The sequence below is a fragment of the Vulpes lagopus genome, chromosome 11 (assembly GCF_018345385.1).
Source record: "Vulpes lagopus strain Blue_001 chromosome 11, ASM1834538v1, whole genome shotgun sequence".
Lineage (NCBI taxonomy): Eukaryota > Metazoa > Chordata > Mammalia > Carnivora > Canidae > Vulpes > Vulpes lagopus.
The window spans coordinates 104,728,822-104,746,065 of record NC_054834.1 but is presented as its reverse complement, the minus strand read 5'-3'; the positions used below and the strand labels follow the sequence as shown (position 1 = coordinate 104,746,065).

At 39.5% G+C, this 17,244-nt stretch overlaps 1 protein-coding gene across 5 annotated transcripts in view; it reads left to right on the top strand.

Annotated features, from left to right (window-relative positions):
- PDE1A (phosphodiesterase 1A) overlaps nucleotides 1–17,244 on the top strand; it is a 320,756-nt gene that overhangs the window by 282,524 nt on the left and 20,988 nt on the right. For all 5 annotated transcript variants that reach the window (XM_041773637.1, XM_041773635.1, XM_041773636.1 and 2 more), the window contains 3 exons: nucleotides 6,446–6,527; nucleotides 8,767–8,887; nucleotides 9,958–10,103. In XM_041773637.1, the coding sequence (XP_041629571.1) occupies nucleotides 6,446–6,527; nucleotides 8,767–8,887; nucleotides 9,958–10,103 (349 nt within the window). The remainder of the gene's footprint in view (nucleotides 1–6,445; nucleotides 6,528–8,766; nucleotides 8,888–9,957; nucleotides 10,104–17,244) is intronic.

The following is a 17,244-nucleotide window of genomic DNA, read 5'->3' as shown; positions in this document are numbered from 1 at the left end:
CATTCCCAAGAACAGATGCAGAGATCTAGGATCAGAATTGAGTTGTGTTGGCTAATGAATTGAGTTTGATAGCCTTAGGACGCTATATTTTTGCTCCAACCACTGTACAAGTCAATGCACTAGAATATATATGTATATTCGGTATTTTACTAATTTCTGAAAGTACATTTTTGGCCTCCAGAAGGTGGCACCCTCTAATGAAAATATATCCTCCAAGAAAAACTAGTTGACTTATACAATGTCTATTGCCTTGACCCCTGATTTCATCTTGATGGAAAGTGAATGTTCCCTATGCCAGGACACAGTAAGGAAAATTATAAAATTTGTCAAATTTATACTCAGGAAATCCAACTTTCTCTTTACACAGTTTTCTCTCTCCTTTAGTAACACCTGCTTTGTCCAATTGGGTTTATGAAGTCCTCAGTCTGGCTATAGGGCCCTCTACTAATCTTGAATTCATGGCCTTAATTCACCCTGAAGAATAACACTTTAAATATTTACAAATAAATTAAATAATTAATGTGCTTAACATTCAGTGTGCTTTAGCAGTGGAAATTTAATATCCCAATTCCATTGTGGGATACAAGAAGCAAATAGAATTTAAAATTTCTAATTCCAAATATAGGAAGGTGGACCCTACATGTATATGTCAAATGCCTGAATCCTATATGAAAATGTTACTATCTAGCATTGTATAAAATTTAGGTCATGGAAGGTCAGTCATCACAATGCCTTCTTCAGGCCCAAATTATCATTTTTAGGTCAAAGGAAGTCTGTTATATAGTATAAAAATATGGCTTATAAAATATCAGACAACAGCCCCTACCTACATCAATATAACCAATCAGCTGTATCTCCAATATCACATTTCCCATGATGTATATGAGGAGCTTTATTCCTATTTTAACAATAGCAATATTCTTATTATTTTAGCATAAGCAGTGATAATTCTTGCACTTTATTCTCAATATCTTAAATCCATAATAGTCTTCAAATTCTCATTTTTTAATTTTAATTTTTAATTTTTATTTTTTTATTGGAGTTCAATTTGCCAACATATAGCATAACACCCGGTGTTCATCCCGCCAAGTGCCCCCCCTCAGTGTCCATCACCCAGTCATCCCAACCCCCCACCCACTGCCCTTTCCACTACTCCTTATTCATTTCTCAGAGTTGGGAGTCTCTCATGTTTTGTCACCCTCACTGATATTTTCACTCATTTTCTCTCCTTTCCCTTTATTCCCTTTCACTAATTTTTATATTCCCCAAATGAATGAGACCATGTAATGTTTGTCGTTTTTCAATTGACTTATTTCACTCAGCATAATACCCTCAAGGTCCCTCCACGTCGAAGCAAATAGTGGGTATTTGTCATTTCTAATGGCTGAGGAATATCCCATTGTATACATAGACCACATCTTCTTTATCCATTCATCTTTCGATGGACACCGAGGCTCCTTCCACAGTTTGGCTATTGTGGACATTGCTGCTATAAACATCGGGGTGCAGCTGTCCCGGCATTTCACTGCATCTGAATCTTTGGGGTAAATCCCCAGCAGTGCAACTGCTGGGTCGTAGGGCAGGTCTATTTTTAACTCTTTGAGGAACCTCCACACAGTTTTCCAGAGTGGCTGCACCAGTTCACATTCCCACCAACAGTGCAGGAGGGTTCCCCTTTTCCACATCCTCTCCAACATTTGTGGTTTCCTGTCTTAATTTTCCCCATTCTCACTGGTGTGAGGTGGTATCTCACTGTGGTTTTGGTTTGTATTTCCCTGATGGCCAGTGATGCAGAGCATTTCCTCATATGCTTGTTGGCCATGTCTATGTCTTCCTCTATGAGATTTCTCTTCATGTCTTTTGCCCATTTCATGATTGGATTGTTTGTTTCTTGGGTGTTGAGTTTAGTAAGTTCTTTATAGATCTTGGATACTAGGCCTTTATCTGATATGTCATTTGCAAATATCTTCTCCCATTCTGTAGGTTGTCTTTTAGTTTTGTTGACTGTTTCTTTTGCTGTGCAAAAGCTTCTTATCTGGATGAAGTCCCAATAATTCATTTTTGCTTTTGTTTCTCTTGCCTTAGTGGATGTATCTTGCAAAAAATTACTGTGGCCAAGTTCAAAAAGGATGTTGCCTGTGTTCTTCTCTAGGATTCTGATGGAATCTTGCCTCACATTTAGATCTTTCATCCATTTTGAGTTTGTCTTTGTGTCTGGTGTAAGAGAGTGGTCCAGTTTCATTCTTCTGCATGTGGATGTCCAATTTCCCCAGCACCATTTATTGAAGAGACTGTCTTTCTTCCAGTGGAGAGTCTTTCCTGCTTTGTCGAATATTAGTTGACCATAAAGTTCAGGGTCCACTTCTGGATTCGCTACTCTGTTCCATCGATCTATGTGTCTGTTTTTGCGCCAGTACCACACTGTCTTGATGACCACAGCTTTGTAGTACAACCTGAAATCTGGCATTGTGATGCCCCCAGCTCTGGTTTTCTTTTTCAATATTCCCCTGGCTATTCGGGGTCTTTTCTGATTCCACACAAATCTTAAGATGATTTGTTCCAACTCTCTGAAGTAAGTCCATGGTATTTTGATAGGGATTGCATTGAATGTGTACATTGCCCTGGGTAGCATGGATATTTTCACAATATTAATTCTGCCAATCCATGAGCATGGAATATTTTTCCATCTCTTTGTGTCTTCCTCAATTTCTTTCAGAAGTGTTCTATAGTTTTTAGGGTATAGATCCTTTACCTCTTTGATTAGGTTAATTCCTAGGTATCTTATGCTTTTGGGTGCAATTGTAAATGGGATTGACTCCTTAATTTCTCTTTCTTCAGTCTCATTGTTAGTGTATAGAAATGCCACTGACTTCTGGGCGTTGATTTTGTATCCTGCCACGCTACCAAATTGCTGTATGAGTTCTAGCAATCTTGGGGTGGAGGCTTTTGGGTTTTCTGTGTTACAGTATCATGTCATCTGCAAAGAGGGAGATTTTGATTTCTTCTTTGCCAATTTGAATGCCTTTTATTTCTTTTTGTTGTCTGATTGCTGAGGCGAGGACTTCCAGTACTATGTTGAATAGCAGTGGTGAGAGTGGACATCCCTGTCTTGTTCCTGATCTTAGGGGAAAGGCTCCCAGTGTTTCCCTATTGAGAATGATATTTGCTGTGGGCTTTTCATAGATGGCTTTTAAGATGCTAAGGAATGTTCCCTCTATCCCTACACTCAAGAGTTTTGATCAGGAATGGATGCTGTATTTTGTCAAATGCTTTCTCTGCATCTATTGAGAGGATCATATGGTCCTTGTTTTTTCTCTTGCTGATATGATCAATCACATTGATTGCTTTACGAGTGTTGAACCAGCCTTGCATCCCGGGGATAAATCCCACTTGGTCATGGTGAATAACATTCTTAATGTACTATTGGGGTCCTATTGGCTAGTATCTTGTTGAGAATTTTTGCATCCCACTTGGTCATGGTGAATAACATTCTTAATGTACTATTGGGGTCCTATTGGCTAGTATCTTGTTGAGAATTTTTGCATCCATGTTCATCAGGGATATTGGTCTATAATTCTCCTTTTTGGTGGGGTCTTTGGTTTTGGAATTAAGGTGATGCTGGCCTCATAGAACAAGTTTGGAAGTACTCCACCTCTTTCTATCTTTCTGAACAGCTTTAGTAAAATAGGTACGGTTTCTTCTTTAAACGTTTGATAGAATTCCCCAGGGAAGCCATCTGGCCCTGGACTTTTGTATCTTGGGAGGTTTTTGATGACTGCTTCAATTTCCTCCCTGGTTATCGGCCTGTTCAGGTTTTCTGTTTCTTCTTGTTCCAGTTTTGGTAGTTTGTGGTTTTCCAGAAATGCGTCCATTTCTTCTAGATTGCCTAATTTATTGGCGTATAGCTGCTCATAATAAGTTTTTAAAATTGTTTGTATTTCCTTGGTGTGGGTGGTGATCTCTCCTTTCTCATTCATGATTTTATTAATTTGAGTCTTTTCTCTCTTATTTTTAATAAGGCTGGCTAATGGTTTATCTATCTTATTAATTCTTTTAAAGAACCAACTCCTGGTTTTGTTAATCTCAAATTCTCATTCAGATTGTCTTATTTCTATCAGTGGCACGAAAGACTCCTAACTTATTCAGGGGTGAAGCCCCAGGGTCATCTTTAATTCACTTCAAGTCATCCACCACACTGCTGACAAATCAATCCTTCAACATGTAATTCCTCTCATGTCAATTCCCCGCTAGAAAATGGGGGGTGGGGATAGTTAGGCGTGGGGGCAATGCCACTCCATCACATGCTCAATTAAGTACCTGTCCTTTTTCCTGTACCATCCAAGATATGCATTAGACATCATCAATACCTCACAGCTTTGTATTTTTGTTATTGTGAAGTAGGGTTCTTCTTTTTTTAAAAATTTTAACTCCAGTATAGTTAACATACAATGTTCTGTTAGCTTCTAGGGCCCAATGTAGTGATTCAGCACTTCTGCACACTACTCCGTGTAAATGCACACTTAATCTTCTTCACCTATAGAACTACGGTTTTATTAGCTAACATTCAGTGACCGTTTACCAAATATTTGGCAATGGAGGCTTCACATAAACTCTCTTAGATAACCTCAGGATAATCCTACAAGGAGATACCATTGGATCTTTATTCCCAATATGAGTTAGCCGTAATTACCAAGTGATGTAACATATGAGGGGAGTTCAGAGAGATCCAGCCGAACAGTGGGGATTGTAACTCCAAGGCTAATAAATATCTTTCCTCTGCCCCTTAAACTGGATGTAAATATTAATTCCCAAAGGAGTGGGTGTTGTTATCCTCCAAGGAAAGAGCACGGCTGCTGGAAGAGCTCATGGAAATTCTACTCACTATTTTCTCTAAGTCATGACATAGTAAAATATACCTGTTTGCAGCTACTTTGCCTACTTGTCCAGTGACCATATCTAAATGGCCCCCCAAACAATTTTGATCTTAAACTTTCTGCTCCTGGTAATCAGGCTTATAAGGAAGGCTTAGAGGAAGTGTGCCAGAAAACATCATCAATGAAAGATTGTAAAGCCAATAAAACATATTGACATGATGTTGTAAAGATCACGACCAAAAGGTTTTCAAGGAAGCAGAGTGAGTGGAAATGCCAAAGTCCTCAGACAGGTCCTACATTGTTGCATGATATGCTCCACAACAAAGCAAAAGTGAGAGGCCCTTCCTTTTGTTTTCCAGTTTCAGAACCTGACCATGTGTCCCAAATTGTGGCCTTGCATAAGGCTGGTGTATGAAGATATACAACCAATACCTTGGGAGAAAATAGAGCCCGAGGCATTCTTTCAATTAGCCAGAAATTCAAAGGAAAGAGAAGTGAAGTAGCTTCTCTTTCTTTTGTAAGGTCATGCCCTTGAATGGAAAGGAAAGAACCTATGTTTGATATTTTATTAAACCTTGTGAAGATAAAGTTTTGACCAGAGCAGCCACCTTTATTTTAGGAGATGAAACTGGATTAGTCTTGTGATGTTGCACCCAAAGATAAATGGAATTCTTTAACATACGGGCTCAATTAACCTACTATAGATAAGACCAAATAATAAAAACCGTTGATGTTTCAATTTTCTGAGAGTATGTTAAAACAAAATTATGCACACAGAATGTAAGAATGTTGATACTCCACATGATTTGCTGTGGAAGATTCAGGTGAAATGGTTAATAAGTGGAAACATGTTTCAAAATGTTTATGTGCTTTTAATTTTAAAAAGCAGTACAATCATGAAGTTTTGATACTGAAGATCTGTGATGTACTTGGCATGGGGGGTTAAAAAGAGGATAAAAATCCACGAGCTTGATTGTTAATTAAATGCCAAATGACACAGTGAGATGACTATTTTATGGCAGCTGCAGAAAATTCCAAAGAGCAAAGGTTTGTCTCTCTCTCTCTTTTTTTTTTAAGATTTTATTTATTTATTCATGACAGAGAGAGAGAGAAAGAGAGAGAGAGAGAGAGAGAGAGGCAGAGACACAGGCAGAGGGAGAAGCAGGCTCCATGCAGGGAGCCTGACATGGGACTCGACCCCAGGTCTCCAGAATCACACCCCGTGCTGAGGGCGGCGCTAACCCGCTGGGCCACAGGGGCTGCCCAAGTTTTATCTCTTTAAGGGGTTTATCTCTTCACAGGAAAGAGGTTGTCATCCCAAAGCAGTCTCCAGGTGCTGAAAATGTTTTTTTTTTTCTTCAGCAACAAACACATCCTCAAAAGGAGACTAAGTAAAATCACACCAGCTTGGACTGTACCTTTGGTTTTGTAAAAATTAAATAAATAATGGCACAGTGCCCATTAAGGAGATAAAGATGTGACTTTCTTTGTTTTTAGACTTTGTATCTGGACCGCTCGTTATCCAAGCGTCTCCAACCCAAGTCTGTACTAATAAGCTTTCCTTTCCACAGGGAGATAAAGAAGCCGAATTAGGACTTCCATTTTCTCCACTTTGTGATCGGAAGTCAACGATGGTGGCCCAGTCACAAATAGGTACTACTCGAGAATGGTGGTTGTGGAGGGTGGGATGTGCTCGCCGGTTTTCAGGTGGATAAACCAACCGTGTTGGTCATGAGGGCAACACCCATGAAAACCTCCCTTCATACGCACGATAAATTTAATGATAAGAATTTCAAAACATTCTCACAAAACACATTCAATGGAGTAGTATTAGTAAACGCGTTACTTGCTGTGTAACCCTTGAATAAATAATGGGCCTTTTCTCGTGTAAGAGCCTTTTCTGTACTTTGTTGCTCATGACTAATCTGTAATCCCATCCTTCGTGTGTAGGACCATCCATGAAAACATTAATATGTCTGTTTTGTTGTCACTGAGCTTGCATTGTGTATTTAATACGGTAGCTTATATTCCTCCAGAAACAAAACTCTTCTAGGTAGATGAGCCAACAAGTTCAGCCCATTATTAAACACATTGTGGCTGTGCTGTGTGGTCCAGATGTTTGTACTGGTTATTCCCTGAGGCAGCGTCCTCGTTGAACTCTAAAATGAATAAACATGAGGATTGCCACCTGCCCCGGGCACGCCTACCAAGCCCTAACCTTTGCTCTGACCTTTGCCCCTTCCCATCCAAGTGCCAACCGATTGTGTTTCAAGCTCCCATGACACAGGTGCTCTCTGTTGTTTAGCACGTGTCAGTGTGGCAGGCTGGGATCCTCCTCAAGCGAGCTGGAAAGAAGGGAATCTTCTGAGACTGTTGCTGTCATATAAATTGCCGCCCCGTTAGTGGAGGTGACCCCTCATTTGGCGGTCTCTATGTCCCAGGTATTTGAAACCATGGACAGAATTCGAAGGAGCAGTGCACTGGAGGCCAATTAACATTGCTTTTGAGTTGAGGGCGTCAATTAAAACATAAAGCTATTGGTGTTTTCTTGTGTTAAGAATGTCCCTGAGGGATGCCTGGTGGCTCAGTTGGTTAAGCTTCGACTCAGGTGGTGATGTCAGGGCCCAGGGATCGAGCCCCGGCATGGGCTCCATGCCAAGTGTGGAGCATGCCTGGGATTGTGTCTCTCCCTCTGCCCCTTCCCTCCTCTCTCTCCCTCTCTTTAAAAAAAAAAAGGCACCCTAATTTATAATAATATGTCTAACCCCATTACTTGGAATGTGCATTATTTTTATCTGATGGATGGAATACTCTTCAAATGTGGATATTTCTGGGTACGGTATCACTTAACAAGCCTCCCTCCCATGTTGTCTTATATTCAGGTGGTTGCCCATAGCCCTCAGGGGTGTGTAAAGCCACAAGCACTTGATTTCTAGGGGCACAGCTCTGCAGGGGTACATAGTGCTGAAGTGTGGCTGGAGTGTGCAAGAGGCTGGCTCTTCCTCCACCTAAACAGGGGGTGGGAGTGCCCCCAGGAGGACAGTGCCCCCTTCTCCCTGTGTGTCGTCTTCTACCTTGAGGAGTTCTTTAAGGTCTCACTCATCCTGACCTCTCAAGGTGGGGGGAATGGTGCTGTCCCCCAGAGACGTTACTTTTCACTGATTTTGATACAACACGCCCACGTGTTGTGAACGTTCCCTTTACATCCAGAGAATAATAAACAGCACCTTGAAATATTAACACCTAGCAGAAAGCTCTCACTGACCCACTAAGAGGGAAAAACACGGCTGCCTTCCTGTGGCCTGAGGACAAAACGTCAGTTATTCCGGTTTTTTTGGAGCTTTAGAGATATCATTCTTTGTTGGTCAGTAGTAAATTCAACCAGCAAGGGGAGACCTTTCAGAAAAGCAATGATCCCTCTCAGTGAGAGAGGAAAATATATTCACTCTGGGTAGATTTGAATTTATTGTTTATTTATTTTAAAGTAATCTCTACACCCAGCATGGGGCTCAAACTCACAACCCTAAGAAAAGAGTCACAAGTTCTTCCAACTGAGCCAGCCAGGAACCCCTTCATTTGAATCTATTGTTAACGGGAGTCTAAGACTGAATATTAAGTAGCAAAGCCAATATACTTGAGTTATCCAACTTAAATAGTATCACTTCCACTGCTGAGAAGATTATTGTATAGAGCTATAGAGCCATTAAGTTATCCCGAAAGATCACATTATTGGATGCAGAATAACTGCAAGGGGTAAACTGAGTCAGGGTTATAGCCGATACTTACATCCGGTGCGTCAGACTCTTTGTTATTACAGGTTTTAGAATTCAAGAAATTCTAATGTTTCAATTTATCTTTTTTTTTTTTTTTTTTTTTGCTTTTGGTTTTGTAGGTTTCATTGATTTCATAGTAGAGCCAACATTTTCTCTTCTGACAGACTCGACAGAGAAAATTATTACTCCTCTTATAGAGGAAGCCTCAAAAACAGACACTTCTTCCTATGGGGCAAGCAGGTTTGATATGTTCTTCCTTTCTGCATCCTTTTTTTTTTTTTTTTAAATCTTTGTGCTGTTTAATAACCTTTTCCTTACGATTATCTTTCCATCTTACTGGAGGGCAAGAAATGCTTAAAAGAATTATTAGGTAGTATTGCCACCTGGTGGCTACATGTGATTTTTGCATCTGCCTTTGAAAGTCACTTGCTGTCCCCTGCAAAACATATGCAGGTACTAACTCATGCATATAATATGAAAGCATTCAGTACTCAGGAGAATGAAACTATTGGGATTTGCGTGGAAATGTATGTGTTATGCTTTGGATACTAACATACCTAGCCGTGTCCGTATGCTCACAAATAAACCGATTACAACCCACTGGTACCTCTGGAGAGACGCCTGTACCAAAATGAGGCTTGTAGCTGAGGTGGGTTCCACAGGTGTAGAACGTGTAACAGTAACACCTTGATTTATACGATCACTTACAGTATTTCCAGCTATAAACACTTTCCATTGATAAATTTGTTAAGGGATTTTAAAGCTTCCAGTTGCAAACTAATCATGCCCGACTCTTGTGCCTCTGAACACACAGCCTTTCCTGATAGCACACACAGGCTCCCTGCGTGTTGGCCCAGGGAGGGAGGGCAGGAGGAAATGTTCTCCGTGAGAAGAATGCAGGTTACCCCCCCTTCGGGCCCAGAGTCCTGACGCCCCTTTGGTGATTCACTAAGGGACTCGCCTCAAGTCTCCGCTGGTCTAATCAGGCCTGGCCACCCCATAAGGCGAGGGTGCTCCAACCTGTGCTCTGGGAGCCCTTGCCCCACCCGGTCCTTCCAGCCAGAGTCCCAGCCCCCCTCCCTGGGAGGAGAAAGGAGGGACATGAGCAGCCCCAACACATGCTCAAAACTGGGCCCGAGCACCTGCCATCCTGTTTCTGCAGTCGGTTTTGTAAAGTGTTTCAGGCTCTGCTCCCTTATTTCATATCTTGAGCTTCGTGTTTTCTGGGCTTTTTGTTTTGTTTTGTTTTGTTTTGGTTGTTACTATTAGCTTGAGCACCTTTCTTGTGTAACCATTGTTGATTTGTCTAGACGATCAAATATGAAAGGCACGATGAACGATGGAACCTATTCCCCAGACTACTCCCTTGCAAGCGTGGACCTAAAGAGCTTCAAAAACAACCTGGTGGACATCATCCAGCAGAACAAAGAGAGGTGGAAAGAGTTGGCTGCTCAAGGTACCGTTGTTTATGCAGCCTTACGGCCATCTCTATCTGTCTCAACTCTTCCTCTGGGATTTGGGGGTTTCTTTTCCTCCTAGGTTACTCCTCTTATGAAGCACGCAAGCCTGTGGTGGTATCTGGAACTTTGCTACCCTTTAATTATTCATAACAGAGTTGGTTTATCCCTTAAATAGATGAGGTCACATGGACTGTAGAAGCAGGTATTGGTGGGTGGCAGTGACGTGAACACGAAGGATGGAACAATAACATGGTGACACAACCTTACATGGCAAAGAACCTCTTGTTCATCTCTAGAAGTGCTCTCGAGCCTGAGTTTTAGGCTTTACCAGTGGCTTTTGTGTCGCATTGGGAATGTCACATAGAGTGTCAGAGACCTGCGTGTGTTTTTTTTTTTTTTTTCAGTTTTACTAAATTATTTCTTTTGGTGACAACTTCACTCATGCATTGAAAAAGATCATTTGTGGGCACCTGGGTGGCTCAGTAGGTTAAGCACCTGCCTTTGGCTCAGGTCATGATCCCAGGCCGATCCTGGAATTGAGTCCAGCCTGAGGCTCCCTGCTCACTGGGGAGCCTGCTTCTCTCTCTCCCTTTGCCCCTCCACCCTGCCTGTGCAATCTCTTCGCACTCTTTCAAATAAATAAATGAAATATTTTTTAAAAAAATGATTTGTAATCAGCCATTAAAGGAAACAAATGGGAAGCTAGCTTTAGCTATTTCTGGTATGTTGTCCGATTCAAATAGATTAGTCAATTTGGTTTACAGTGTATGTGAATTAGTATCAGTTATTATCTTTGGTGCAGGAAATTAGCTTTCTAATTCCAAATCTGGCTCCTGCCTCCCTCACACTCCATTCCATTGCCCTGGGTCTCTCATGTGCTTTGCTCCCTGCAGAGCAGCCTCTGGCAGGTTCTTGAAATACGCCAGAGCCTTTGCAATGATTATTTCTTCAGCTGGGGGTTCTCCTCTTAGAGCTCTCTGCAAGGCCATTTCCTCCTTGGCTGGCAAGGCTGTTGTTCATTTTTAGCTGAAAAAGCAGTTAATTGTCATTAACTCAATTTAATTTTCACATGGACCTTATAAGGTATATACTATTGTTATCCCCATTTGACAGATAAGGAAACTGAGGCAGAAGAGAGCTATATGACTTTGCCCCAAATCCCATAACTAGTAAGTGAAGAATTCACTGTTTCTCTCCAACTGCAGCAGCCCCACAAGGAGGCCGTCCTTGACCTCGACAAATAATACCCTCTGTCCTGTCTTTCTCAGTGAGGGCCCAGTTCAGTCATTTCAGTGTAGTACCACTAATCTATAATCAATGACATTTACTTATTCCTTTTTAAATGTATCGTCTGTTTTCCGCATGGGTAACACACAGTCCACAGATGTTAGGACGTGGTCTGTTGTGTTTTCCGGTATATCCTTAGCTCCTAGCACAGGGCTGGGCATAGAAGAGGCACTCGGTAAATATTTGTTTAATGAAGTAACTACTTAATGGTGTCCACACCTTATTTCCCCTCCTTCTGATGTTTTCATCTGACTCTGTAACTCACATTTTCCTATAAGCCTGATCTTAGTTGAAAAGAAATAGGGTTTCCCAGGCTTAGGTGGTTCTCTACAGCCATGACAAGGGCCACTTCCTGTCGTCACGCAGCCTCCCACATTCAGAATGGCCCTGGGCTTCATTAAAACCTCTACTATCATCATCTTGAGCTTCTTAGACATTTTTGAGCCAGGGACCCCATTTCTATTTTGGACGGGGCCATGCGGTCATGTAGCTAGTCCTGGCCAGTACAGAGGGTCGGTCTTTGTGATACATTATTGTCACTGGATAAAGAACATAGCGCAACACAAGACCCAGATGGCCATACTGAAATATTGTCAAACCCATCAAACTGAGGACTTCAAATGACTCGAATTACTTTTCTCTAGGGACAAATTATATTCAAGATTTTGGCCCTGAAGCAGTATAAGGATATAAATCCCTAAACTATATGCTCTTGAAAATAGGAACAATATCTCTTATTGCCATTATTTTCTCAGAGCTAGTATGTCCCTGGCATAGTGTAGGGGCTTTAAAATTACTTAGTGAGTTTAGTTTTGAATGAATGAATAAATGAATACTTAAACTCCACTTTGCATGTATTTATTCAGAAAGGAAAATAGATAGATATATAATATTTTCAGCGATGGAAGGAAGGGAGGAGGAAGCAAGATTTCTGAAAACTCTCCTGGGTGCCGGGTGTCTCCTCCTGCAACAACTTTCCTAACTAGAAATGACTGCCCTCGTTTGATACGTACAGAAATTGAAGACCACACAGCTTCTCAGCACTAGAGTCCAAACTGTTCTGATTCTTTACCCAAAGTTTTTCCCACTGCGCCCTAGCACTTCCTATTATACTCTTTCAAGAAAAGTATTTTGAAAAAATTAACCTGAAGTATTCATCCTTAATAAACCCAAGAATCCAATGGGCCAAAATAAACTCTCTCCTAGGAAAGTTTAAACTAAAATAAACAATAAGCCCCCAAACATCAACCTATTGCCTGGAACCTATTTGCCATAAATCTGTGAGGGAAAACTCTTCAGAATTGGATTAGGGACTGCAATTGTTTCCTTTCTATTAAACTTTCTGGCACTGTGCTCTACTGAATATTTTGTTGCACATGTGCAGTAAACTTTAGATGTGTCTAAAGTTCTCAATTTATATTTCTGGAATTGAGTAATAATATCTGAGTCCCATAGTTAGAAAAGGTAGAAGCAATATTTGGACACAGGCAGCCTGGCTTTAGCAAATTAAAACTATAGATCAGGGATCCCTGGGTGGCTCAGTGGTTAAGTGTCTGCCTTTGGCCCAGGGCGTGACCCCGGGGTCTTAGGTTTTCATCCTTTGATCCTTAATATGGTGAGTTGCATTTACAGAATTTTTGTACATTACAGAACATAGAATCAAATTTTCACTGTGGCATAAACCTAGTGTGAGTGATATCACTCACTCATTTGGAATCTTAATCTGATTCAGTCTCCAAATCAGGATTCCGGTAGAGATAAGCAGATGCCCTCCAGAGAGATTCTAGCTCCAAAGTTTCCTTGTCTTTCTGAATTTCTGTTCCATCTTTATTTAGACAAGTTCTGAGAGTATCAGCTTCTTTTTCTTTCTTTCTTTCTTTCTTTCTTTCTTTCTTTCTTTCTTTCTTTCTTTCTTTCTTTCTTTTTCTTTCTTTCTCTCTTTCTCTCTTCCTTCCTTCCTTCTTTCTTTCTTTCTTTCTTTCTTTCTTTCTTTCTTTCTTTCTTTCTTTCTCTTTCTTTCTTTCTCTTTTTTTCCTTCCTTCCTTTCCTCCTTTCTTGCTGAGAACAACATACTTTTTAATATTTGTTGCAAGCAAGGAGACAGGGAGACAGTTCTCCAAGTGCTGTCTCTGTCAATTTCTTGTTAGCAGTATTTCATCCCACATTTTTAGTTGTTTTTACCATGGGATTTTTCTTTAAGTGTATCTAGTTCACCATTGAATTGGAAATAGAAACCAAACATGCAATGTTATAAATAAAATAAATTTGGCAGTATTTGATTTACTCAAAGTGTGTATACTCTACACACCGACTCCTTGGAAACTATATTATCAAAATGATCTATGGTTTTATTTTTTTTTAATTTTATTTATTCATGAGAGAGACACAGAGAGAGAGGCAGAGACACAGGCAGAGAGAGAAGCAGGCTCCATGCAGGGAGCCCGATGAGGGACTGGATCCTGGGACTCCAGGATCTCGCCCTGACTGAAGGGCTCCCTGCATGGAGCCTGCTAAGCGTCTATAACCACTGAGCCACCCAGGTACCCCTAGAGGAACCTTCTTAATCTACTTTTTTTTTTTTCCGACTTTCCTTGCTTTCATTTTTACTGATAGAGTTGTTTCTTTTTTCCATTGCAATTCATCTCCTTGATGGTTTGAAATATTTACACTCTATTTCTATTATCTTTGTGATTAAGTAGAAAAATTTAAATGCATAATCAATAGTAGATAACAATGAAGTTAATAACTTCACCCTTCCACCAAATAACACAAAGCCCTTGGAAAACTTAGTCTCTGATAACATGATGCCACATCATTGGTTTTGACCCAAGAGAGATAGGAAGCCAAATGTAGTTTTTCGAAAAAGAAAAATAAAATGGTCTAAAGTTTTATAAGTATCACTGTGGCTACCGAATGGAAAATGTCGTTTGGGAGACAAAGAGGTGGAAACAAAGAGGTGGGAAAGGAGGCTCTCGTTTTTATAACACAGGAAAAAGATGGGGGCTTAGACCAGGTGGTAGTGATGTCTAAATTCTGGATGCATAAAGATGGTGACTTGAATGAGTAGGTATGAGCAGGAAGGGATAGCAACAGGAGATCAGATTCTGGATATATTTTGAAAGTAGAACTAATGGGATTTGTTAACAGATGTGGAATATGAAATCAAGAAAAGAGTCAAGAATAAAGCCAGGGCCTTTGGTTTTCTTACACATTACCTGTACATATGTATTCATAGAATCGTTCTGCAGAAAAACTTGGTGTTCTCTAGCAAAGCTGAAGACACTTCTGCCGTGTTTCCAATAATTTGATTTCCATATTTTCACCCTAGAGACACTTTTTCTCATGTGCATCAGAAGATTTGAACAAAACATCCACTCTAGCATTGTTCTTGAGAGCAAAAAAACCTGAAAACAACAGTAAAATGATTCACAAGCTGTGCTGTATTCACATTATGGAAAAGCATATGACTGTAAAGATACACGAATTTTAATTGCGAGTCCCAACAGAGATGGGAGACACAAATAACACTGAGCAAGCACTGAGCAAAATACACAAGCTACTGCAGTAAAGCAAGATGCCATTTATGCAGAAATTTTTTAAACCTATAAGCTAATCGAAAAGTTTTAGAATACACTTAGCTTCATGCCTAGAACTGTTAAAGAAGCTCTTTAGAGCTAGCCCCCAAACGGCAAACACAAATATTGGTTCCCCTTCAAGGCAAATGAGTTACGTTGGTAAGCCACGTGATGGTTTGGTTTGTGTTTAGACACAATAACTATCAATTGAACCAGATCTACTAAGTCCACCTTGATTGGAAAAAAAAAAAAAAAAAAAAGTTTTTCTCAATGGAATCGGGGCGTGGGGGTAGAGGCAAGTCAGACTGAAATGAAATGCAATATGATTCTTACTGTACTGGGTAACTTTCTGATTTCTTGTGATATTGATTCAAACCCCAAAATACTAGGCTCAAAGGCGAGAAACAAGTGAGGAAAGGAGGCAGCGTGGGAACCGAGGCACCACCAGATTTGCCCATTGGGTACCAGTAACAGCTGTTTAGAAGCAGAAGGAAACCTAGTGCTAGTTGAAGGCAAGCTTGACATTTTAAAATATGCATTAAAATTGTCAAACACATGAGTGTTTTCTAGTCTCTTTTGGGAACTTATTTCCTACATAACTGCTCTGGAGTTATAGATGTTCAGTATGGTATCACTCACTCATTTGGAATCTTAAGCCCTGCTTTAGTCTTCAGTAGCTCATAAGGTCCACCCAAAGAAGGAAAACAAATTAGGATTTTGGTTAGAATTACTTTCATATCGATTTGGAGCAAATTATCTTTATGAATTTGAGTCTTCCTATTCATATATATCTAATATATATCTTTTTTCATGTTTCTCAGGAAGTTTACTTTTACTTCATAGTAATAATAATAATGTGATGGAAAATACGTAGTGTTATTAGATGCTTGGCATCACATTAAGCATATTGTATACCATGTAATCAGTATTTATACTTAATAATTTATTTCAAGATTCTGAGTATATTTTGTTGGATTTTTCCATCAGTATTTTATATTTTTTGTTATTTTTGCAAATGGCTGTTTCTCGCTGGTGTAGAGAAATACAATTTGCTTTTGAATACCGATCTTCTGCAAATAATGTCAGCTTTTTTCTTTCCCAAATGTGTACCTTTAATGATTGTTTTTCTTGAATCAACTGCATTAGCAAGTTTATCCAGAATCATCTGAAATGGTGATAGCTTTTGACTTTTCTCTAAATATAAAAGGAAGGTGTTTCATGTTTCATCATTAAGTGTGATATGTCTTAATTTTCTTTGATCTGCTCTTTATGAGGTTACATTTCCATCAACAATTTGTTAAGAAAAAGTATTTTAAAAAATTTTAAATTTAAATTCAAGTTAGTTAACAGATAATAGTAATATTGGTTTCAGAGAAAATGTACTTTAAATGGAACATTTAGTTTTATCAAATGTCTTCCCTGTGGCTTTTTAAATAATTCATATGATTTTTCTTTTTGATTAGTTTATATAATGCATTATATTAATAGATTTTCTAATGTTGAACCACCTTATCTTCCTTATTAGGCCCAACTAATTGTGATGTATTAACTTCCCAAAATGTAGGTGGTACTTGTGCTGACTTAAAAACTGTATCTTTATGAGTGAGATTAGCCTGCATTTTCCTTTCTCATGCTCGTAGCTCTGGTATTCAGGTTACCCCAGCCTCAGAAAATGAGTTGGAATTTTTAAATTCTTGAGAGTTTGTGAGGCTGAAATTGGCATTGAATTTGGCAGAATTTACTTTTAAAAACATGTGAACCTGCTGTTTTCTTTGTGAGATAATTTTCATCTGCTGATTCAATTTTCTTAATAGTCATAGAGGACGAATTAAGTTGTTTACTTTTTGGTTTTAAAAATATATATTGTGAAATATACTGCAAAATAATATATAAAAACATAAATGTGCTACTTATAGGTAAATAATTCAGCATATATTCTTACAATGGACAATCTCGGCAGCGGCCTACAAGCAATAACGTGCTGGCAAGCGTAACAACTGGCTCAAAACAAGTGTATACACACACACATATATGCAGGTTTCTCAGATCTCTTACTGATAGACAGGCTATCTAACACATAATTGAAAAGTGATAATCAAATATACCAGTAGCCTTTGTTGTAAATTCTATATGGGCTATTGGTTCTCACAGAATGCTTTCACTGATTTTTGCCAAATTCTGTCTATGGTCCACTTATGGTGGCAACTGACAAATGTAAGTTGTTCAGATATGAACATTGATATTTTCATTTATATCAAGGAATAAGACCAAAGTA